The sequence below is a fragment of the Mugil cephalus genome, chromosome 9, assembly GCF_022458985.1.
Source record: "Mugil cephalus isolate CIBA_MC_2020 chromosome 9, CIBA_Mcephalus_1.1, whole genome shotgun sequence".
Taxonomy (NCBI): domain Eukaryota; kingdom Metazoa; phylum Chordata; class Actinopteri; order Mugiliformes; family Mugilidae; genus Mugil; species Mugil cephalus.
Window position 1 is genome coordinate 6,162,685 of NC_061778.1, and position 25,578 is coordinate 6,188,262.

At 40.2% G+C, this 25,578-nt stretch overlaps 1 protein-coding gene across 2 annotated transcripts; it reads right to left on the reverse strand.

The window, feature by feature from the left end:
* Positions 1–735: 735 nt before the first annotated feature.
* LOC125014067 (glutamate receptor ionotropic, kainate 1) lies at positions 736–24,485 on the reverse strand. Of its 2 annotated transcripts, XM_047595096.1 has the most exons (16): positions 24,071–24,485; positions 14,119–14,286; positions 13,788–14,045; positions 11,091–11,272; positions 10,472–10,525; positions 9,972–10,145; positions 9,100–9,243; positions 5,353–5,460; positions 4,786–4,827; positions 4,332–4,445; positions 4,044–4,247; positions 3,731–3,954; positions 2,893–3,011; positions 2,544–2,761; positions 1,839–2,064; positions 736–1,747 (listed from the first exon to the last, which is right to left on the reverse strand). In XM_047595096.1, exons 1-16 carry the CDS (start codon positions 24,159–24,161, stop codon positions 1,458–1,460), a joined length of 2,616 nt encoding a protein of 871 aa, XP_047451052.1. In that variant the 5' UTR covers positions 24,162–24,485; the 3' UTR covers positions 736–1,457. The 2 variants fall into 2 exon arrangements, with proteins under 2 accessions (XP_047451052.1, XP_047451053.1); XM_047595097.1 differs by lacking the exon at positions 4,786–4,827.
* Between the last annotated feature and the right edge of the window lie 1,093 nt (positions 24,486–25,578).

A 25,578-nucleotide genomic window follows, 5' to 3' on the forward strand; every position in this document is an offset into this window, starting at 1 on the left:
CGATTCAAATCCTGCAACGCCGAGACAAACCGGGCACGGCTCAGTGTCACCTGTCAGATTCGGGGGCGAAAAGAATTTCATTACGTCCGCAGGATTTTCTAATCCGTGTGACAGCGCCCCTACAATTTTAAACCGGGACTGTGTAATATGTTTATAATCCACCACGTAATGAGGACGTTATTTACGAAAGCTAAGCCTGAGTGAGGTGAGCGCGCGGGGCTGATGGGAGTTGAAAGCAGGCGAAGGGTGAGGTTATTCAGGGATGCAAGGAGCCTGCGAGACGAGTCGCTGCCGTAGACTGCGAAATAAAGGTCATTAAGCGCTTTAACACTGAAACCAGGGCTTGTATCTTGTGCGTTTTAACTGACGGTTTTAGTTAAAGAATCATGTGTTTCTTTACACCAATGGTTAATTAAAATAACATAACATAACCATGGTGATATACAGCGTAGTATGTAAGGAAATGTAAAAGGTAATACTAAAGTAGGCGTCATTGAACTTAAAACCTGACAACTGTTCCCCACAAAGAAAGATAACTACAGGATTGTGAAAAATGTGGGCAGCAACAATAACAAAGACCCTACTATTTTTCAAAGACATCAGATCCCAAAAGATTTGTGGGCAAAATCAAAAAGTGTGACGCCCCGGCTCGATAAAGGAAAACGCTGTGCGTGCAGATGTGGCCGCGATCCAAACAAAGCCCAAACCAGCTCGAATTAAAGGTTAAAGGAGGCATTGTTCTCACATAACTTTAGTCGTTCCGAAAACAATTCCAACATGACAAAAACTTATACATGCATGTTCATATTACGTCGTATGATACAAAAAGCGACAAAAAGTACAGACATTAAGCGACTTGATAAGTAAAATTCTCGGGGGGAGCACTCACTCAAAAACAAACTGGAAACGATTGAATAAATCAAGATGTTTTGTTCTTCTTTCAAAATGCACGACTACATACAAAAGTGGCAAGTAGTGCAGCTGTGTCCGAGTCTGTGCGCGCTGCAAGTGTGAAACATCTCAGAATCCATTCAGACCTATAACACGGCAGTCGTTGGCGTGAAGATACCACTACTGGGCTACGATATCATGACAGTGACACTTCTTCCACACCACAAAGTTATAATGTTTCCTGCAAAAAAAACAAAACAAAACAGCAAGGCCAAGATGGTCAAGTGTCGTGACGTCAGAAGTCGACAAAAGATCTGTCATCATAAAAAGGGTTTCTAACGTATTCCTCCCTTCCCGACAAAAATGTGTGTGTGTGTGTGTGTGCTCTACGTGAAAACTACTGACAACACAAAACTCCGCGTTAAAAACAGCTCTTGATTGTAACAGTGCAGTTCGACACATTCAGACTCGATCGGCCCAGTGGTTACTGTAGTCCCGGCGAGGACAATGACGACACAGACGTGTGGTGGGTTCGTTGACGGTCTTCCATCGAGTCCACTGGAGTGCTAGTACTTGTTGTGCCACTCACACTGGCCGACGCTCACCTCCTCAATGTCCAAGTTTTTTCTGGATTTGTAAATAAACTCTCCGATAGCTACAAAAACCGAGAGGACCAGTCCGGCCGCCAACACAATGAAGATTCCCCCTATGTTCTCCACGCCCAGGGCGCTGGCCTCTTTGCTGTCCTCTTCTGGGCAGCCGTTCCCTCGCCACCACTTCTCCTTCATCATGTGCAGCTTCCCTTCTTCCTGAAGCTGCAAGATGGCGATGGTGATCTTGTCTCTGTAGGGGGAGCCTATAGCAGAGAGCCAGAGCTGTTATTTCACAAACAGAGAGGAAGCTGTTTTATCATTTTTTGTTTTTTTTTCTCCACTCATTTCGTTTACCAATTGGGGTTCCCACGCCGTAGCCCTTTGAATCTATCAAGCCTCCGATCTGTGTGAGGTTGCAGTTGCGCTGGCTGATGTACTCGATGCTGGTCGACTCCATCAGGAGAGCGTAGTCCGTGGTGAGGACCCTCTGGATCCCCTCCCGGTTGTTTTTCACCAGCGCTGTGTTTTTCCTGCTGCTCATGAAAGCCCACATTTTCTCATATGTTGAGATCTTAGATTTCTGTTGAGAATCAAAATTTATGGAGAAAAAATGTATCGATGAGCCGCACAACAAACCACAACACAGACTTTAAGACAAATGCTGATATGCTGATACACTGAATGAGAAATCATTTTTTGCAGAGAGTTGACTGGAGCAATTGTACCTCCACGGACCCTATAGGGGTCGCGGACGCCTTGTTGTAGACCTGTGGTCTAGATAGTGGATGAATGGCTTGATGTGCTTCAGGCAAAACAACTAGTCTCTTGTTAAACTGATGTAAGAACACGTTTGTAAGACACTGACATTTGTTTTTAATCCAACTCAATTTCCTGCCAACCCACCAGGCTGCACGCAAACTGACTGACGGCTCAAGGGTCGGACTTGTCAGTTTAATTGAAATCAAAAGCGGTGGTCTTGTTTGTGTTCTTCCTCCTCGACTCCAGCACCACAACATTTCTCTTTAGTGTAAAACAGGTGAAAAAAAAAGAAAAGCTTACCTTAAAAAAGGTCATGGTGGAGCCGTCTCTCACTGCGCCGTACTCTATTTTGGTTTGCTTGGCCAAGTCATCCGCAGAGTCAATGGGCGAGTCCATTCTCTCCACGGTGAGGAAGGCAGCCAGGTTGGCAGTGTACGAGGAGATTATGATCAGTGTGAAGAACCACCATATTCCACCGACTATCCTCGTAGAGAGGGCCTTGGGCATCAGTTCAGATCCTGCAACGCAAAGTTTTGTTGTGAATGTTGACTCGGATATATCAAGAGTCAACAATGTCTGCAATAATAAAAAAAAAAAGCCGTCTAACAAAAACAGTTATTACACTAGTAAAAAAAAAAAAAAAACATACCTTGCTGCATAAGTGCTCCAACTCCAAACCAGACACTGTTTATTAGAGTGAAGTTGTTTTCAACCACATCTGAGTCTGGGTTGCAGGGGTGGGGGTTGTACCACTCATAGGGAGTAAACCTGAAGGTGATGAACGTGGAGTTAAATATGGCAACCTTTAGCCTATTTTTTTAGTTCTTGTAAAGGTTAATGATGTAATAGAAGATGAGCAAAAGTCATTCTGACATTCTGAAGTTGTTGTGGGTCAGTATATAATTGTGGGACTTTTTGAATTTAAGGTAGTTAAGTAGTAAGTGATCACTTTTTTGGCTGTTTTCAGGGCTGAAATCAACATGGCCGACCATAACAAATCACCACATGTCGTTTTTACGGAAAGATTCCTGTAAATATTATATATTCAGTTCAGTAAATTTAAATCCTCACACACTATTTCATATTAATTCTTGGACACAGATACAATTTGATATTTTCCATGTAAAATTTGAGATATTGCCAAAGAATTACCTCAACTTCACAAAAAGAGCACAATCAAAACAATCCTTCTAATTGTTTAACTAATTAAAAGGTTATTAGTTCACATTTTTAGTATTTTTTTTATTAATAAGTGATTGTTTCCATAACAAATAATTATGGATCGTGTAAAGACATGATCATAATGAACATAAAACATACTCTTAATAAATACTTATGCAAGATCCCATGTACTTCAAAAGTCCCTCAATTATATATTGACCCTTGTATCAGTCAGATTGGTGACTAACCATAAATCCAAAATGCTTTTTTTGCATGCAGATACACTTCATCTGCAACAACCTGCACAAGCACATTTATTTATTTACCTGGCAATGACAAACAGCACACAGCTGACACCAAGGCATGCCAGCAGCACATACATCCAGATATCGGGAGAGAGCGGGTTGAGGAAGGAAAACACTCCTGGATTGGTGCCGTTGGGTTTGTGGTAGAGGATGCTGATGCCCAGCGTCATGAATGGCTTGGAGAAATCTATCACCTTTTCCCTCACATATGTGATGGTCAGAGGGGCCACGGCGAGGTCGGCCACCTGGTGCGGAACAAAACCACATTCAGCGAACGAACAGCGGAGCGCTTGAACGGCCCCCTTCTTTGAGAGCGGCGCTGATCGGCACTCACATGATCGATGAGCTCTCGCACCATGCCGTTCCACTCCCCCTTGTCGTTCTGGGCTCCGTATTTGCCGTCCGACACCAGCTTCACCTCGTAGGAGAAGCCCAAAATGTTGGAGAGCTCCTTGAGCAGGTCGAGGCAGTAGCCCTCAAAGCGGTCGTTTCCGTACAGCGGCTTGTCAGACTTCTTGTACATGACGTAAGGATTTTCCTGACAAAAAAAAAAGAAAATAGTTAAGTATTAAGGCATGTCTCACGCACTCAAACACTGATATGATTTTATTTCTTTTCATACCAAAATAGTAGTGACAATTAGAGTCCTATTGGCCATCGAGTCTGTGACATTTGTGGATGAGTCCTTATTGAGTTCTGTTAAATTAAGGCCCGTCTGGGAGTTCCACACACCAATCTGTAATGAATAAAATATCCAAATTAGTCACGGTAACAACTGGACATATATAAAAAGTTGTATTGCTAAACTGATCTTAATACAAAGCAGGAAAAGGAGACAAGAATAGGAGCCGGACAAATTACAATGGAACAGCAGATGGAGATGAGAAGGGAAAAGAAACACAAAAGAGACACGATATCTCAGAAAACGTGAAATGCCATATCCAGGAGAGAATCGTTGGGCATTTCCTCACATCAGTACCCGAACTTTATTTTGTACGAAAAGGGGGAGACACCACAGGGAGTATTGGGTGAGCGTCAATATTCCTTTAGTCTGCCGAGGCAGCTAATGTACAGACCTTTTTCCACACTTTATTCAGGCGGTTGTTGCCCGCGATCGTCTTGCAAATGTAATAAAGAGAAAGCATTTTTAAAATCACAGAGCCCTGAAGTACAGCAGTGAGGGGGGATTCTGGGTGTAAGGTAAACATGGAAAATGACTCCTCTGGTAACTGCTCTTATTTCATTATTATTATTGTTATTATTTTTTTACTTTCAACTGCGTCAGCTTTAGTTTAACTTCTCTGCGGTGATGAAAGCATTAACAGATCATGGGATTTTTAATGACCTGCCAAAGCTGAGAGCTGCATTGTCAACGTGATAAAAAAGGAAAACAAACGTGCGAGGGTTAAAAAGACAGATACAGCTTATTTGAAAGAGCAACGCGTCAAAACATTTCACGGTTCCTTTTCCTGAGGCGTAACAAGGACGCCATATATCAAGACTGTGTTTTGTCAGTATATATATTGTTTTAAAGACAAGTCAGACTTTCTGCAACTTCAGGAGAAGCAGCTACTCCGCTCTCCTTAGTTTGAATCATTTTAGCGGACTGCGCTGGCGGCGCAGACACGGGTCAGATAGTTCACCTTCTCCAAGCCGTCCTCCTTCAGGCTGATGACATCCAAATCAAACTCTTTCCGCAGGCCGTCCGTCTTGTTTATAATTATTTGTCCCGTCAAGCCGTTCCACTGTGCCTGTAGCGAACAGAGGGCGGAAAACACAACCAATGAATCCTTCAGTTATTTTTTTATGATTTTATTTTCTTTCACTGTCGTACACATGAATGCGAAATTAAGCAGAGGCCTGGAAAAAAAATGGAAACAGTTCCCTAAAAGAATGAATAATTGATGAAGACCTCCATTAAGCAAAGCACACTGACAAAGGCTAACCTGAATCTGAATGGACGTTTTTGCATTGGCCGGATCCGCCATGGAAAAATTAAGTGTCTGTGTGTGTGTGTGTGTCTGTGTGCGTAACATAGTGGACGGTGATGTAAATGGAGCGGGCCGGCATGGCCTCTGTCTGAGAGGAGAGCGACGGGCGGGCACTGATATTTAAAATCAGCCCATAATGAACCGGGTTCAGCTGAATAACAGCCAAGTTATTGCGGCGGGCTCAGGGAAATGAGCTGCAGCTCGATTGCGCGATGACGGAGGAAGTTGTCAAACCAGTATCTTTAGGCGAAGATGGCACATCTGCAAATCAATACGTACGCTGTAAGTCAGCAGACATATATCCAGCACCTTGAATTTCATGAGTTTCTATTTTTCGGGCTGTAAATAAAACTGTCTTCTTAGAACCAAATGGACTTAAAAACGCAGCCACATTGACGACTGAGACGGTTGCATTAGATCTAAATGAGAAATCGGCCAATTTCGCATTCATGAAAGGCTTCAAACAAAAGCACGCCGCTCCTCATTTACATATTATCACAGGGAAAAAACTGGGTTACTTATGAGAATCCATACAAGTCGCAGCGAACAGTTGATTCCTTTCTGCACAACAGAAAACAGTTTGGCTGCTGTTTCTTTGGGAGACTCACATCATAATAATTACTGTGAGTGAGCGAGTGAAGCGGCAAAGGAGCGCTGCTGGTTTTTTTTCCAAGGAGCAGAGAATGAATGGGAGGGTGAAATATGGGAAAATAAAGTATGGTGTGCATTTTTTAAGGCATATTGAAGCCTGACACTGGTGCTTCTCACAGTGTGAGGCAGAGTCAGTCTGAGATGGGAATTATTGGAGTGACACAAAACCAAATGCTGCCAAGAGCAACGAGCAAAACACATAGACTCTATAGTATAATCTGTAAAACTGTAATTTAATGTAATGTCCGACAGGTGTATTAAGAGCTTTCTTTTTCAGCCTTTAGACAAAAAGTTTCATCAGTAAGTTTGTAGGTAGATGAAAATAATTCCTCTCCGTCTATTGGAGCCAAATGCATCCTGAGCCATTAATATGTGCAACAAGCAATAAATGAAACAAGATTAAGAGAGAATTTAATCTACTGTCGTCATTCTGCAGTGCTTCACACTGGCTTTACATATGTTACATATGTTGGCAAAGAGAAATGCATATTAGCGAGGGGAGTGCACTAAGGAGGAAAAGCGAATGCAAATGTAAGATTAGACTTAGATCTCATCGTGGGGAACATCAGGTTTCTAATGCGGAGAGCTTCGACGTCTATAGAAGGTTACAGGGTATCGGTTGGTGTCGCCCTTTGATTAGACCGCTTCACACATCTGCGAGATCTACTTGGCCCCTAAGTCCAGATTTATTCTTGTCATTAAGTCTCTCTTTTTCTTTTTTTTTTAAATCCTCACCAATCAAAAGTGTCCCTGTCTGGACCATGTGTCGGACTCATTACTGTACAGGCGCTGATGACAGGGATCTTCTGGGATTGGAGACCCCTGATGATGTGAAACACAGGAAGGAGATTTAAGCACGCCACCGAAACCTCGGCGCCGCCGAACATCCCCGGACCCGAGAGAGGAGAATTGTGAGAAAAGATTTATTTCCACTCTCCTCCCTCGGGGGCTGAACAGCACGTCCGACGCATCCAAGTTTTACAGGAAGTCAAAGTTCTCCTAATTTTTCTTGCTCAAGGGCACTTCAGATAAAACTTGAAGTTTATGACTATTGATTTCGCGTACAGCCTGCTGATAATTTTCTAAAAGTCTCCTTCAGCGTGTTCACTTCCGGATGTGTTTTTCAACCCTTTTTCACGCAACCACCGCCATCAAATCCACAGAAACAATTTAATAACTCTCTATATGCGATCCACCTCCACGTTCGTCGTGTCTGATTCGATTATTGTCAATTACCACGCGGTAACGCGGCGCTAACAAGCCGTACGTAGCTCTCCGGCTTTCCTCGTGTGGTGGGTGTACGTTTTAATTCGCTTGGGTGTGAGCCTGGTACAGTGTGATCTGTCGGCGATAAATGATTTGCTTCTACTTTCAGGTAGTTTCTACTTTTCAATCGGCCGGGGACGACGGGAGGAAAATTAGCCCGGAGTTGAGTCGTTTTTCCGCCGATCAACAAACACTGCTCCTGCCAAATAAACGCATCAGTGAAAACAGAATTAATGAGAGGGAACTAAATAAATATACATCAGATGGAGTTTGGTTTTGTCAGAACAAACGCACAAGACTTGGCTTCAGCACAGAAGCGGAGTCAGTGTTTCATCAGTGGAACTACAGAGAAATGTTTGCTTACTTTTGATGTAATTTGATTAAAATAAGACTATACAAGATACTTTATGCAACAGATGTCTTAGTCGTAAGATGGACACTGCTTTAATATGTTGCCAAATGTCTCATCAATTCAGACCTTGTGTGTTTCCACTCATGGCTAAGTTAAATATTATGTGGTATGGGACTCGTAGCGTGATGTATATATTATATGTTGTAAATGAGCTAAACGTGGGAAAAACTCGCTCCTTCGAAATTGATGCACTTTAATAAGAACAACTCTCAAGAACTTCATGTTTATGGTAACACATGCATGAGGAAAACCATATTTCAAGACCCCACAGTGTTTATGTAAAAATACTGATCACAGAGCTCTAATTACAGGCAATCTCTGCAGAGGCTGCGCTGCTGAAAAGCTCATTTATTCACACTCTGCTCTTTGGCTTTGCTGGTGTCTGTCAATATTTTGTCCCCCACTTGCAACTGAAAAGCTCCCCGGTCAAAGAAATATCTAATTAGAGAGTGCAATATAACAAGAGAGCCTATTAAATTCAAATTAATTTATCTTAGCAGAGACGGGAAAGTCTGCTTACACAATTACACTGAGATAATTACCACGGGACAGACAGCATGCTCAAACTGTCGGTGCCTGTGTCATTATTCTTGTGTCTCATCTGCTGTTAGATCAATGATTCATGTGTAAATATATGTATTTTTTAATTTCCGATAAACCAAAAGCCACACTACTACATGACACTTGGTATGGAAACTGGTATGGAACAGAGAGGATGAAGAGCATCCTCCTTTTTATTGATCTAATATAATTTTATTTCTTTATTCAGATTTAAGGAATTGTCTTTTAATCTGTTTGCATTATATATTTACACAAAAAGCAGCATCTCTAAGTGGACAGCACTCACCAGTGGCCACTAGACAGCCCGCTAATCTAAGGCGCCTGCAGCATGTGACGTCAGTTTCTATCTCATGGGAAAAATATTTCCACATTTGAGCTCCTAATTCTTTTGTTTCTGCTCTTGGAGGAAAGGAAACAGAGGCAGCAGGTTTGAGACAAATGGATGGATTGATGGATGGATGGATGGAGGAAGGGCGCCACGTGTTCACACATTCAACAACCAAACTCACGTCTTTGAGCATGTTCATGAAGCGTGATCCGAAGCGCCAGGGCTTGTGTCGGTGGCACTGCAGGGAGCTGACAGTGATCTGGGAGGTGCGTTGCGAGGCCGCGGCCACCATGTACACGGCGTCGTACATCAGAGCAGCTTCAGTCTGAAAAGAGAAGCGCGCCCATCGTCATCCATCGCAAAAGAGCCACAAATCGAATGCCGTGCGCTCATCACACCGGGCCTGTTAAAGTACGTGCACCGTCACCGTGTGTTTTTTTAAAGCTTTTTTAAAATTAAAAAACAAATAAAAATAAAAATAAAAAGTTTTTACAAAAATTCACGGGGAGCAATCAAACAAGCAAACCACAATCAGCCACGGTGAGCAAAATATGCTGCGCAATTTTCATGGAAAGTGGCTTCCTGATTGTACACACAATCAGAAAATGACACAGTGTATTGTGTATTCTGACTCAAGTGCATGCAATGAGATCCAATTAAATCTGTCTTCCCTAAAATAGCCTCGTTCTGTCAGGTTTTCTTTAGAAATACAATATGTGAGAGTAAAACAGCCTTTGACGGGCAAAGTTAACAATGTACGACTTTAATGCACTTTGATTTATTTAAACTGTTTTCAAATTATATTTCCTGAAAAACATTTAGACTATGGATTTAATTTGTCATTCGGGTTAATGTAGGAATAGAAACAGAATCACAATAACATGATCTTCTGAGATTTTTTTTAATCTAAATTGAGGGTGTAGCCTCTGAATACATACATACAATGCATACTGTTATCAATATAAAGCCCCTCGAGACAATTCTCATCTATGATCTTTGGGTTATATAAGAACTTGGAAAATCGTGTGAAGTGTAAGAAAGAAGTAAACTCACTGTCATCATCCCCTCCATCATTCCAGTCTCAGCTTTGGAGGGAGCTTGAAGTCGCTCCATGGCCCACCTCTCCACCACCGAAGCCACCCGAGGACTGTCTATGTTGAGCAGCCTGAACCCCGTCATGTTGACCCCACTGTAGCGGTACGGCTCCAGGTCAAGGGCGAACAGGTCCTGTCAAGAACAACAGCATCAGCGTTAATGTGACTCCTCTTAAAAATGACTATTGTAGATGCTACTTGAAACCATATACAGTGTGCTATCACGGAATGATGCCAAGGTCTCTGTAAACATCCAACAAACTTATTATAAGACAAAACTGTTCATCTGCATAATCTTTGCTGAAATATATAACTATATCTATATTTACATCTATATATAGATATAGAGAGATCTAGGTAACCTATGGTGGATAAGATTCTACCTAGGGAAGGAAAGTAAAAAAAAAAATTCTGTTTTTTTTTTTTTAATAGAGACATTTCAAGAAATGATTTTCTTACCAGTGTGGTGAAGAAGAAGTGGTAATATTCAGTCATCATTCCCATGGACAAGATCTATGCAGGATGAGAGAAAGCACAATATGTCAGAGTTTTACTTCCAAATGTACACTGGAGTTTTTATTCCAGTCAGAATAAATAATCTCCTCTAAAACCAACCAACCATATATATACAACCCCACCCTGAGACTCTTGCAAATTATGCAGTCCATCTATTTTCTGAATTACTTCATTTTTCATTGTATGCCTGGTTTGCATTAACAAGTATCCGGGAGAGTATATGTCACCATTTGCTCATGTTAGCGTAGTGTCTCCAATTAATCTTGTGTGCAGCTTTTGGTTCTAAATGTGTATGTCTGGCTCAGAAATAGGCTCTGCCTGGATTTGGAAATGAACATAGGATTTCTGAGGAGGATAGAATTTGACTAATCTTGCACGTAGTGAATATTAAACTGAACGACCAATGCAGAAAAGTCAAAACAACACTGAGTCTATTCTCCATTGTATAATCCAAATTGGATTTCTGACAGAACATTGCATTTTAGGTGTCATGTTATGACTGAAATCCTAAGGACAATGACCACGTGCCATGTGTTTCTCCATATATGTTCGTGTTTTTCACCTGCTTGAGGACATCAGCTGATGTTTGGTAAGAGCAATCAAAGATGACATAGAACTCCTTCCCTTTCTTCATCTCTTTCAGCAGCGGACGGGCATCTTTACTTCCCGTTGGCAGCTGCCGGATCTTGATTTTAATGCTGTATCTGGATGGAGCTTTGATCAACTCTTGCAAACGGATGAGTCCTTGAATATAAAGACGAGAAGACCATCATTAGACTCAAGTGTTTACAAGAAACCTACCTTCTGGTGTTGTTCTACTTAACAGATTATTTTGGTGCAAAGTATTAAAGTCTGTAATTAAACATTTCCCAAAGTTTTTTGTTTATGTTTTGAGATATTTGATATCATTGAGTTTTCAAAAATGCACCTGCTTAAATAGCTGCATGTTATCATCTTGGCATATAATTATATTATATTTTATCAGATATAAACAAGTATAGTCTGAGATTACAAGGTCACAAACTTCCCATTTTCACATATTTATTTATTTATATCCCACAAAAGCTCAATGTTTAGCTAATGGCACACCCAGTTACTAACAAACTAATTATTGCTATTATCATCCAGACAAATATTTTTACGCTATAGTATTTTAGAACGTTTATATTATAAGTGGACCAAATATGCAAATGTTTCAGCTTTTCACCAAGTAGCAGAACAAGCTAACTTAGTTTAGCTGCCGCATTGGCTCCTCTTTACAGCGCTCTCTTTACAAGGCTTTCTTTTTTTTTTAAGAAAAAAAAACTGTACATTGCATGTTAGGCGCAAAATATAGTAAAATAATACCTGGGCTACATGTGTTTCTTGTTGTTAGCGCAAACAAACCTTAATTTGGCCATTTGAACTTCATTGAAGAAAACACAAAAATATTGGGTTTGACCACAAGAGGTCGACATTTCCACCACTTTACAACGGAATACATTCAAAGGTTTAATATGATTAACACTAAATAATAATGATTAAAATCCCGACTTTACCTATTTACATCTGTATAAATCTCCATGTGTCCCTCTACAATCCATTGTAATGATTCTTGCATACTGTTATTTCTGTCCCAGAGATTAAAATAATGATAATAATAATGAACATATTCAGAGCCCTCTAGTGGTCAATAAGAGTACTTGCAAACATATTTTGGTCAAAGTAGCGTTAATGCGATAGCATTGTAAAATTTCCGGTACAATTTGAAAATAAAATGTTTAAATTAGACGGGGGTTAGGAGACCACATACGCATTTTACTGCGACGCCGCGTTTAATTACGGTGCTAGGGCTACATCTAGCTTGTCACGTGATTTAAATGTAGGCCTAAACTGCGATGTGCAGATCGAATGGCGACATTTTTGACGCTGCAGTGACAGCATGAAAACGATTTTTCTATCACAGTACGATGCCTATATTGTTATTATTATTTTTTCGAAATGCACCAAGAACCACGAGGAGACTGACCGAAAGTCTAGTCCTGAGTCCCCAGGACAGGTACAGCTGTCTGAACAGGTGGGAAGAACTGCAAGTGCGTTTTACAAACAAAAGACAAAAAAGTAGAAGCTCTTCTCCAGGTAAGAAACCTTTACTTCTCTGCTGTGTCGTGCAGTTTGTATGACCCATGCATTGTCATTGTGCTGTTGTGTTTTGGCCCTCAGTGGGTGATGGTGATATAATTGCAAGCGGTTGTGTTCCTGCTGAAGTTGTGATTGTTGCTGGACCTGCAAGGTTGTCTGTAATTGCTCATGTTAGTTGTTGTAGGATGATTTCATTACAGCTGTGTTTGCACCCACATACATTTTAGACCTGACATGCATCTTGTACATTGTATTATTTATCGCCTTGTGATATTGTTACTTTATTTAACCATCCATACTATTTTTAGTTAAATCTGTTTCTAAATCTGTAAACCACAGAGCTTTAATTGGAGACTCATGGAGTCTTTGAGTCATGAGCCAGTGTTTTTTCCGTTCTTTTGCACCTCAAGAACCAAAGCACAATGTGAATTTTATCTTTTGGACTAGAGCTACAATATTTTGCTTAAAATTTTCAAATAATCCAACAACGTTAAATAAACATTTAAGTAAATATTTGGAAAATATCTGTAAGTTTGCCCGAGCATGTTTCATGCACGATGAGTTGTTGAAGATTCAATTTCTGTATTGATTATGTGATTTACTATCAAATAGCTGCAGCATTTTATCCATTCGTCTCTGGTTAGATTCATATTATGCTCCTGTTTTAATCAGAAAGGAGATTAGGAAACAAAAAAAAGAGAATGCGTGCGGATAAAAACAGTACTTTAAAAGTAAACGTCAGTATTTAATCAAAGCGAAGGGAAGTAAAACCGTTTCTGTGTACGTTTCTGGAAATATTAGTTTGCAGAGAAAGTGTGATTGAGGAGGTTTGATAGTAAATTTGCATTTTTATTTCTGAACACGTACCCCTTCTGTTCAGTGTGGCATCTGTTTCCACTGGCCTTATTTTAAGATCTGATAGTACTGTTCTGGTAGTATCGTTTAAATCTATCACCTTATTCTTTTAACTCATAGAAAATATGGATTCTTTCCTTTTTTGTTTCATGTCAATATTTGGATTGTGCTTTTAAAAACTACGTTAGATCAGCAAGATTAATTCTTGCTGAACATAAATGATGTGGAATCAGGTAATTCTGCGGTTCTCACACATTTTGACAACGCGTTCATTTCGACTCACCTGTCGCGTCCTCGTAGACCACGGTGACCGTCTTCCACTTGTAGAACTGCACTATGTCCAGCACGGCTCTGCTGATCGAGGCATATTCAGGGTAGAGGTTAATGTAGAAGCTGTCTTTGTTGTCCACCGAGGGATGTTTCCAGCGCGTCTGGATGTGAGGGACTTCCAGGGCGTTGCAAATGGACTGGACCGCGCTGACGGACGAGCTGTGAGAAGGGCCGAACACGGCCCCGACGCCCAGGGCCAGCTGGTCGCAGGCTGAAGCGAGGAGAAAGGGACAAATGAGGAGAGACGCTCGCCATCTAACATTTTTGAATGAGATTATCTTTACCTCTTCTTGACGCCTCGAAGCTGTCGAACAGATTTATTCTCTGGATGTCGTAGGTCAGTGTGGTGTTTGGCATGAGGGTCCGGTTCCTGTTTATGTTGGTCACGGCGAATTTAAAGGCCAGCTCTTCGACGCTGATGGGCTCGTTTTCAAGCGTCTCAAAGATGCCGCCTGTGAGAGGGGGAGAGAGGGGGACGACTTGACACGGATATTCAACATCCAGTTTACTCAGGCGACACAGCCGAAGTCTCGCGGTTGCGTAATGCGGCCCAATTTCTTCCGTGCTTCTCGCATAATGCCACCGAGAGACCTGGTTGAGATGACAGGATTTAATCTCATTCAGACAAACGCTCGTCCTTTGCTGACATCAGCCTATTTACATGGCCTGAATTCCACAAGCTGTTGTAAAAAGTTTATTTTTTTTATAAAAGTGTGGGATGATTCAGTGAAGAAGTTCATCGTAGCAGGTTAACATGTTCAGCAGTACATTATCAAGGCAGCCGACTAAAAGCTCCCAGTCTCCTTTCCCCTCGAACAGTAATTCATCACATTTGCACAGGCAAACGGCTGCACTCTGTTCACCTCACGCGCTTATTTTGCCCGGTCTTTTCTATTTTCTGCACTTGACAGTTGTCACCTACAAAGAAATTCTGCTTAAATGCGTGGCGACCAGATTTTTATTTATAGTATAACCGTATCATAAACGCCATGGGATCTAGTGGAAGGTTTCTGCCTCAGGCTGCCACCACCACGCTGAGAAAGTCTGTCTTTCATTTAAATAGATAAACTAATACCTGCTGCTGTCTTTATGTTCCTTTTTCAGCTGATGAGTTCGTGTCTTTTTTGAGGCAGCCACACTTTAGCAGTGGCACTGCGTATGTGCTGTTGGTGTTTTGTAACCATAGACCAGGGGTCTTCAATTTTTTTCAGGCCAAGTAGGGACCCCCTACGTACGACGTATGTTCTATCTTAAACTCGGCCTAGTGCTATTTATAAATATACATTATCATCATTTTGCATCCAATATTAACCTATCCCTTATCCCATTACAAAAATATGTTGGATTCATGTTAATGTGTATTTAAAGAAATATCTTTTTAAAGAAATAGCAAATAGAGCTCCCCCTGGTGTCTGACTGCAGTATAAGTCATAGGCTCCACGCACTCCATGTTAGTGGATGGGACTTGGACAAACTAAAACAAAATATAATAATATTCTTTTTCAAAAATGGTTTCAGTCATTTTCGTTTCATTCAAGTGACCAGAATGTGACCTCACGATGATTACGAGTTGCCGTGCCAACCACTCTGTAAAGCGATTCCGTATTAAAAAAAAAAAAAAAAAAGTACAAGGTATAATCCAACATTTATTTGTAACTGCTGGAGACCGAGTAGAGCAGAGCGTAGTATTAGTTATTCAAAAATGCGGTTGTGTCCCGTACTGACACCATTACACCATTAACCCCTTACAAGCACTTGCTACAAAGACAAGTTGTATTATTTCTGTCCATTCATTCTGTGCAAAAGTGTAAAATACAATATGTGAAATTCACTTAGAGGATTTCAAATTCTACAGTGATAATTCAATGTTCCTTCAGACAGAAGACTCAGAAAAGCAGAATGATGCTGTTGTGGATTCATTTTAAATGTTTGAGTGTTTAATTATTAATCATCAGGTCTGTCTTTGTTGGAATTACTTTAACTGAACAATTGCACCTGACAGTAATTTTTAGAGCTTTGCAGTGAATTTAATACACAACTCGTACTAGTCTGGGAATTAAACGGTACGTGCTTCTCGTGATGGTCAGAGGGATATCGGCATCTCTGCCCTCCTGGAGTTTCCATGCTTTTTTAAAAATTAAATTTAATACTGAATCCAGTCATTTTCACGTTCAGTTAATTGTCTTACAATCTGTAAAATAACGCCTCCATATCCTCACATTTCAAAATGTAAGACAGAACCAGATATTTTTCTAAAGTCCTTGCTGTTATTTTGACTAATCACTTATTCAGGTCTGCAATGGTTGTTTTGCTATTTTTACATAGTAGATTATTTTGTACGTGATCGTGGGATGTAGTTGTCTTCTTACAATCAGAGGATCCTATGATCAACCACAGACATTTTTTTTTTCTTTTTTGTGAACGAAATTTCACCGTGTTTTCAGCCTTCTGTTCATAACCACATAAAGTCAGTATGAACTATTTGATTGACCCAGGAGATCTTTGCAAACATTTTGCCACGTAAGACTTTCACACTTGTTTCCCATGTTTTCAATCTGCATCCTATCAATGAAGTTGTGAATGTCTGCTCCTGCACCCTAGAGTTACCTGAAAAAACTTCCTCATTGTACGACTGTAGAGGCGTTTACATTTGACCCTAATAATCGATTTATCATAACTGAATCCGCTTTCATGTAATTTCAGTCAAACCGATGGATTTAGTTTTAATTGCAACGTTAACAAAAATGTTGGTTCCCTTTCACCAATACCTTCACCTTCCTCCCTCATCTGAAGAACTATCTGATGTTTAAGGCCAAAAAGTCAAAATACTAGATCAATACTTGGCCTCTGTGCATCGATACAGTATTGCCAAGTAAAATATTGCAATACCATGTTGTATCGATTTGTTTTCCCTTATCTCAACACTTTTCTCAGTAATAGGACAGACGTCAGCTGGTGTCCTAATGCTGAGAAGAATAATAGGCATGCATTTAATATAATCCAGCATGCAACGCTGAACTTTCGTGCAGCCTTTTGCACGTCTTTGTGCGCGTTCTCATTTCTGTCTGCCGTAAACATCGATCAGTGCTTTTAAACCAAGACCGTGATTCTTTTAAATTCAGTCACTTTCAGCTACAGTGGTTATTTGAGGAGATGAGGGAGAGAGGGGGTGTTTTTTTTTCCAGAGTTGAGAAGATCAGACTGAAAACCATCCAACTCTTAATCCATCATGCTGCTCCAGAAAGACGGCGAGTCTAGCGTGCCACAGCTGGCAGTATGGACGTATATATTAGTCCAGCCGGGCGCAAATGCTGCGAACGGTGTTTAGAATTTCAGTTACATAAAGCACAATGATTAAGGTCGGAAAAAAATGTTGGATTGTCACCAGATTGTCACTACCTGCATACGGGGCAGGCAGACTCGCGTGAGTTTTGGTGTCTTTATGGCTTGAGTCTGTTTCACTCCGACCTTTTGAAATGTAAATCATTTAAAACATCTGAGCCCCCACCGATAGGATTTCTGTAATAATGCATTCATGGTTAAATGTTTGTTTTCACTGCGCTGACATTCACAACTGTCGATTGGCACGTGGAACATCAGAGAGAGTTTTTTCTTTTTCTTTTTTTTAACCTGGAATTAAATGTTAAGTGTTTCGAAGTTCTTACAACGAGACATTTTAAAAGCTCTGCCATTTTGAAATATGTTGATCGATGTTTATATTAACCATGAAAACAAATTAGAAGCATGCCATTTAGACGCTGCAAGCAAGTTTGCAAATGACCTCACTTCAACGCCGAGGCTACAGATGGCAATAGGTCATTGCACTCTCAAACAGTCTTTGAAGAATTGCCTGTGAAATTTTGATTGATTTGGGGGAGAGAAAAGGCCTTTAAAAAGCTCCCCCTTGGGACCTTGATTGTGAATGACCTTTTTCTTTGGTGTAGCATAGCCTCAAACCCCAAACTGAGAGAGCCTTGTCTGGACTCCCTGGTCACTAAAAGCATGCTGGAAAGTGCCAATCCTAATTATGGTTACCGAGCTTCAGTGAGCAGCTGCTGAGACCTGTTAAAGTCCTTAATTCTAGCCACTGGATTGTAAAATTCTCCGGCAAAAAAAACATAATAACCATCTCGCAAATTTGTCAAGGAAATGTGTTCCATGTCACAGTCTTTGATGTGAGGTTTTCTATCAAGGAGTTTTTCATCATAAAAAACGGGAAATAAACATGAGCCGGTTTTGAGGATTGTTTGCTTAAAGTCCAGAGGCTGTGGCAAATGTCACAGGATCTATTAAGGATTCAGCGACAAAACAATCCAAGTTGCGGCACGGGGACTTTTTCAATCAGTGATTTTGTTTTTCCCATATTCACACAAGCCTTTGAAAATAGATGGTCCCTTCTTCTTTGTGCGTGAGGCAAAAACTAGCTGCTGATTTCCTGATTAACATTTTTTTGTAGTTGACCTCTAATTAAGCGCATAATCACATTCTAATGCAAGAGCTCAAAATGTAGCTGAAGGGTAAATAAAAGGGACAAGGGCTCTATACTGCCCCATAAAATAAAATGGTTAGCTTAGAAATTCAGAGTTCATCCGTTCAGCTTTTTAATTATATACCATTTTAGCTCAGTTTATAGCACTTACTGCCTCTTCCAGCCAGAACTGGATGTAACCTCATTGATATGTTAGGTCTCTAAAGCCCCAGTCATAAATAAAAAGTCCTCTATTAGCAGCTCTCAGACAGTATAGCAACACCACCCACTCACATGTCTGTAATGTGTGTGCACTGAGTTCAAACTAGAATTAGGCGAAGGTTTTTATATTTGAAATGAGCAACACGGACACGGCTTATATTCTCAGCAAAAGACAAATGTAATATCTATTTTCCTCTACTGTTGCTCACTTTTCATATTTGAATCGCAGCACGGTGAAGGAAAACACATTATCTCTGTCTTCATTTCCACCTGAGATGAGATGTTAAATTTGTTGTTTGAAGCATAATGAGTTTCTTGATTTCCAAAGAGAGTCCCAGAGGATTCATTGCAGGTTTTTTTTTTTTTTTTTTTTGTCAGGAGTGCTAGTCAAAAAAAAAAAAAGCAATCGATACTGGTCTGCAAAACATGACGGGTACATATTTATACTCTTTACGTAGCTGGGCTGTCTAGAAACCGTTTGCACATTATGAAAACATCCAGGGCGACAGTATCCTTCAATGAGGAAACTGTTACCTGGATACTGTGCAGAGGAGCACTAAAGTCATAGTGAATTATTACTGGCACACATCTACAGTACTTGGTTTTTGGAAAATTGGTTTTAAATAAGCTTGATTGCAAGCTGAGGATTGCAACTGACTATTAACTATTCTTCTCTCACTCAGACCGAATAGAACCTATGGTCTGCTGAGATGTTTAGAGTGGTGGCCTTTAATCTAAAGGCTTATGTAGAGTACTGAATGGTGTGCGCAAAGATAACTGCAAGGATAAACTGATGCGAGCCGTTTATCCTTGTGTGCTAGTCAGTCTGGCTCACTCTGCAGCAACACCACCCAGAAGCTAGTTGGCGCTGTGTCTTTTATTTGCCAGTCAGGTTAAGTTTTGTTTCTACTTCCTTCCATCCTATCCATCCACTCAATTCGAAAACTGCGGAGATGGAGAAGCAGCAAGTGTAGGTACCAGATCGGTGCTTAGAGATGGTAACGATGGCGCGTCGCGTTTTGCGTCGTTGGAAGAGAGGTAAGCAGTTGTAGCAGTTAGTGGTTGTTGTCGAAGCAGATCAACTTAGTGGTATTTGTTTAGTTCTTTCATTCTTTGGATAAAAACTGTATTATTAAGGATAAAACTTATGCAATATTTATGGGCCTTCAATAGAGGGTGACGTCACTGCTGCCTTGGGCCCCGCCCCCCAAGTGGCAAAAATGCAGTGAAATGTATCAGTAAATACAGCAAAACTGGGAAAAATGTGGATTATCAGATCAAATTAAGGACAATTGGACTCGACAATGATCCACACGAACTACTATGGATTTGGAAAAGTGGATAAGCCTCAGCTTTACTTTAACTTAGTTTTAGGTCATTTCAGTTACGATAAATGTAGCTAAATAGATTAATGTTTTACTGTTATTTATTGTTGGAACTGAAATAGTTACAGTCGGCCGTAACTGCGCCAAAACAACAACACAAACTTATCTGACAGCCCTCCAGAACATAACTTCAGGTATGACTTCATCAAAAATATACAGAATGAATTAATATTACCTGACACTAAATGTGAACCAGAACACCAGGTTTCTGTGCCTGGATTCCAGTTGTTTCTTCGTAATGCAGCGATCCATTTACTTCTGTTTTCTTTGGCAGATATCTGTAAAAATGTATCTCTGACTGCTTTTCAAATCTGTTGGTTCAGTCAATCACACAACAGCTCTTCACCTTTTTTTTTAATTTTATAATTTAGACGCTATTAATCCATCATCATTTTTAACGCAATTAACTGCTCTGGAGCACAAATTGACATCTCTGGCAACATGTTTCAGTCAGTTTGTCCCAGTAGAGTTACCATCACGCCTGCACAAATGAGCAGGTAATCCGGTTAACATGTCGCGCAGTTTGAAATAAACCAAGACAAACCAACACAAAGACAAGCTGGCAGTGTTGTTTTCAAAAGGCTGTTTCAAGTTATTTTGTTGAACTGTTGCACATATTTTCCCTTCTTTCTCGAGTCTGTTTGCTCATGCAATCTTCTGATCTTCATATAGATCAAAAATGAGTGATATTTAATTGTGATTAATCGAAATTAATCCACAGCAGCCCAGCGATTAATCAGATTAAAAAATTGACATTTTATTACTTTTCATGAATAATGTCAATCATATTTTTTGTCTATTGTGGAAAATTAGAAATAAAAACTTTATCAGGCGATCTCTTCCAAACATATTGTGAAAATGAATTAAACTTGATTAGAGCCACTCATTTTTGAATCTCGGTCTGCACCCCACACATTGCTTGTGACAGACTGTAAACAAACTTCCCCAGACTTAAACCTTTGAGCTGTTCTGTGCGGTTGCTTTTTGAGTTCAACTCCCAAATGAGGTCATGGGATCAGAGCTCGGTGCATCATTATATTGTTCGGGTCTACTTTTCATGGATTAGAAATGGACTTCACTGCCAGTGGCCGAGACTTTTTCATTGACTCACATTGTGAAAAAGCATCTGTGTGCGTCTGTTTGCAGATGACACTCCTTCCATACACTATTAGCAAGGAAGGCATGAGGTGTTAAGTACTTCAAGTGGCAAATATTTCACTGCTACTTTATTTGGTTATAAAATTTAAAGCCACAGAAAATAACGACAGACGATAAACAGATTTTAATCAAAATATGTGTCATGTTGAAGCGTTAGGAGTCATGAAACCCACTGACTATCATCTGATGATGATGGTGTAGAATTCTGCTGTCACATATTTTTTTTAGAGAGATTGCATTACCAGTAACTCAATTCAGCATTTTTCCTGAGAATGACACCACGGGACCAGTTCCTCAAAATGAAAATCTATAAATACTGCGGTAATTTCGTTAGTGGGCCATATGCTCTGTCATCCTTATATTCCCTCATTTGGCAATAGATATTAACATATTAAAGTCTTAAAGATGAAGACAGAATGCCAAAAAAATCTTTTTGAGCAACTTTAGTTTTTATTGTAAATACTCAAGAGTATATTAATTTAAATGACCAATTTATGAATACCTGTTGCACAAAGCAGTCTTCACTTGCAAGGAAAAATCCCTCCTTCCTGCTTTAATTGATAATTTAGCTTTCTGATTGATGCAATTGAAAAAGGAGAAATAAAAAAAAAAAAAAAAAAGTCGCTATATTTACCATTAATTAATTTCCAATGTAATTTTCAGGATCAGTGAACTTCCTTCTCCTCTTTAATAGGCCAGACAATGCTGTGGGGTGATGCATGCTAGCAGGTCACAAAAACAAAAGATTCTGCTCGTGCTGCAGGCAAAACCCCTTAGGCCATGCTTTTTATAGACTTCTGTTCCTCACTTCAGCGCACAGAGCAAGAAAAATATCACTCTTCAGGTTCAGGCGGCGACTAAATGGACCTTTTTATTTAAATCCAGAAACCTAAAAGTTAAAATTAAGGAACTGAGCCTAAGGTTTTTATTCTGTTTTTTGTGGGACTCTCTGCAATTATCACATGAAGGGGAGTCTTTTAAGGCAGAGCAACACAATGACGTAGTGTTGTGCCTTCTCCCCTCTCCTCATCCTGGGCCAGTATCCAATGAGACCTCCCACAACCCCCCCTCCCCAACAGCACCACTCCAACCTGGGCTCATGCCAGACTGTGAATGAATGAGGAGGTCCTAACCAGTCTACTATGTTCGTTTGATGTGGGGCACTGAGGTTTCTCTGTTTATTAGATAGCTGCTTGCATCCCACAACCTTTAACATTTAAAGTGAATAAAAATCTGTAAATTCATCAGGGAAATAGCTCATTTTTTTAATAAAAAGGATGTTAAACAGGATGACAGAGATGACACCAAATGATATTCCAGTGGCCGATTTCTCAGTACTTGGTTCAAAACATAATAAACAAATCATATCACCAATAAGGCATGCAAGCCAGAGGAGGAAAAAGGAGAAATTTTAATGAAAGCCAAGTCACAAGCTGTTGCTCCTGCCCCGTCCCCAATGATGAGTTTTGGTCGCTGCCTACTTAGGCATATTTGGGGAAAAGACTTTCTCCATAAAGCAGATTAGTGGTAGTTGTTTAAGGACTTGGGGGAGAAGATTTACCATTATTACCAACCCCAGTGAAAAGAGTGGAAGCCAGTCACACAATCTGAGGCCAGCACTTTGCCAAGACGGAGATGATGTTAATTGAGCCAAGCCATGAACCATATGGGAGGGATTAGGATGTGTGCGGGTCATGAAGAGAATGACAAAGATTAGTTGGCCTTTGAGAGTGATAGATGATTGAGAGAGATTAACAATATAGAGCACAGATCGGGAATGTTGAAACCGGATGGTGGCGGCGGCCTATTAGCCTATAAAGTTATGCAACGCCACATTTATTAAAATCTTTAAAGTCTTCAGAATAACACCGAGTTGCCTTGGGTATTGAGAGTCCCGAGGCCTGAATTTAAAAAGTAATTTTTTTTTTGTGATGCAATCTTGTAACTCACGAGAGGAGCGGTGGATAGCCAATGGGAGAGGATCAGGGAGGGAGAAAGCATTAATTTGCTCCCAAACACCAACTCATTGTTACAGAGTTACATCAGAGATCAAAGAGTTGAAGCAAGAGCTCTGTTTGTTTAATTACAAATGCATACTGGGGAAGTTGAAAGCAAAAGTTCTCGTCAAATCTCAAAGGCTTCGCGGACAGCTCTGGACTCGGGTACATATTCCATATTCGCAGATGTCGTTGGCCGTCAGCGACAATGTAAGGACGGAAAGGAGCCAGCTTCTCTGAGACTGCCCACTTTTTATTCTTTTTAGCGTTTATATTCGTTTCACATTACTGTCTGCCAGAGACACCATTATGCCAACACGCATGCAGCAGCAGGCCGACTTAATCACCCGTCTCCTTCTGGTATGTGCTCTTAACATGGGACGATCCAAACAAAATGGATTACGAGGATGTTGATGATAAAAAAACAATTCAAATAGTTTCGTTTAAACAAACCCTGTCCTCAGCGGACCTCTGATGGGGGGTGAAAATAAATAAATAATAGAGCTTATAAGGATACTGCATCATCAAAACAAGTAGATGTATGTGGGATAATATTACATTTAATTTTTTTATAATAACACATGATGTACACCACCTATATGGTCACAAGATTCAGCATCGTGAGGATCCTAGAGACAAAATATTTAACATTGAATACTGATTATCACACTGCATTGACTATGTATGGTAACATTAAATTCATTTAAAAGCAGTCTGCTGTTATCAAGTGTTTAAGTTTTTCTCTTTACCCATTGACTTACCTAAAGCAGCAGAGAACATTGCATGTAACCCACATTTATGTCATTACTGTGACCGTCTTTAAGTAAATTAATTTTTTTTTTTAACCGTTTTAAACTAAAGATACACAGTATTGTTAATCCCAGTTGGAAATAAGATACATAATCAGTGGTTCAGATGTTAAAACAGCTGATGTGTGCACCCTAGCAGCCCCCACAGTATCAGATATTTGCATTGACATGAGAAATTGGACACTCTCGCCACTTACCAATTCTCAGGACCTGCTGCGAAGTGAGCCAAAACTCTGCCATAAAGTACAGCAGTGGCAATAACAGTCGCTTCCTTTTCACCATGGTCATTCCTCCAGAGGCAAATTTACCATTTGAGATGAATTTTTCTGGCCTTCCTTAGTAATTCATGCCGATAACTTGCCAGTTCTTGTATCCGTATCGAAAATAAACTGGCATCCGACCCACATCCATCCCTCACACATTGTGATGGGCAAAAACAACAAAAACACGCACTCCACTTGCAGTTGTTGCTGGATCAAAAGGCCTCCAGTTTTCCCATTCTACGATCCTTTATGTGCCGGTGAGGTTTTGCTTCTCATATTCGGACAAAACAGACATCCTTCTTCTCATGTTTTTTTTCCCGGTGCACACTTGAATTGTAGGCTGCAACTGAGGAGGAGGACCGTGCACTGTGCTCCTGATGTCAAGCTTGCAAGAATAGAAAACTGTTTCTGGTTTAAACTTTCAAAATAAAAGATGGAGTAGCAAATGTATGTAGACATCAATCATAAGTAAAGACTAATTCATGTATTTCAGACATTTCTTGTGTATTTGAAATAAGTCACATAGTATTTATTTATTTATAGCTGTGTGCATTTTTATTGTTATATGATAATAATTTTTTTTCTCTGTACACAGTATCTTTATAGATGCAACTAATTTCCATATTCAACCACGTTTGCATTGCTTATAGTTATCATGCTTGATTCATGTAGATATTGTATTTAAATGAATAATCTTTCCATTCTCTGAGAGACAAATTACCCATCACGTGAATGCTTTTATTGTGAAATCAAACCTCCTTTGCTTCCGTTGTCACTCGCTCTGTCTGTGGTTGACTTAAACACAGCTGAGCATCCCTCCCATACAAGCGCTCAATTGAGGGCACAGCCGAGCCGCTGATCCGCAAACATGGATACGTCCTGGAGATTAACTTCAAATCTGGCAACATTCGACCTCGACAACGTCTTTGCTTTGGTACACCGAGGAATGATTAAATCTTTGCTCCGGTCCTGATGGAAACGCAAATCTAATCTTCAAACTGGTCGGTGACGCTCCCTTGAAGATTAACTACCTCAGACCATTTATCTGATAGAGTCTTGTAGTTAAATAAAATGTGTTGGCGTTAACCATGTTGCTTAATGCATTCCTTGAAGCAGAAAGGTTTGGTGTGGAAGTTAAAAGATTTCCCTGCTAAGTTACTTGAATCTGCAACAAGCACTGATGCTCCAAAGCTCATGTCTCCCAGCAGTGGGAGGACTGTCCCCTGGGTTTTCTTGAGATTAGTGCAATCTTGCTATTATTTGACTCTGCACAGATTAGCTAAATTAGAAGCTAATATTTAAGAATGATTTCTCCAGTCACAGTGGATGTCCTCAAGAGACGATATTAAAGTTTTGCACAATTTTCCATTCCTGCTTCTGATGTTTCTGAAAATTCAGCATAAAAAAAGTTTCACATTTTACTTTATTAATAAATATGACAT

What these genes read in the sequence shown, in the direction of transcription:
- LOC125014067 (XM_047595096.1), bottom strand. Translation starts at nt 24,161, where the DNA reads ATGACCATGGTGAAAAGGAAGCGACTGTTATTGCCACTGCTGTACTTT. An exon ending in ACTTCTTCTTCACCACACTG is followed by an intron (nt 10,146 to 10,471) that starts GTAAGAAAATCA and finishes TGTTCTTGACAG; the next exon opens with GACCTGTTCGCCCTTGACCT. An exon ending in CGGCGTGGGAACCCCAATTG is followed by an intron (nt 1,748 to 1,838) that starts GTAAACGAAATG and finishes TCTCTGCTATAG; the next exon opens with GCTCCCCCTACAGAGACAAG.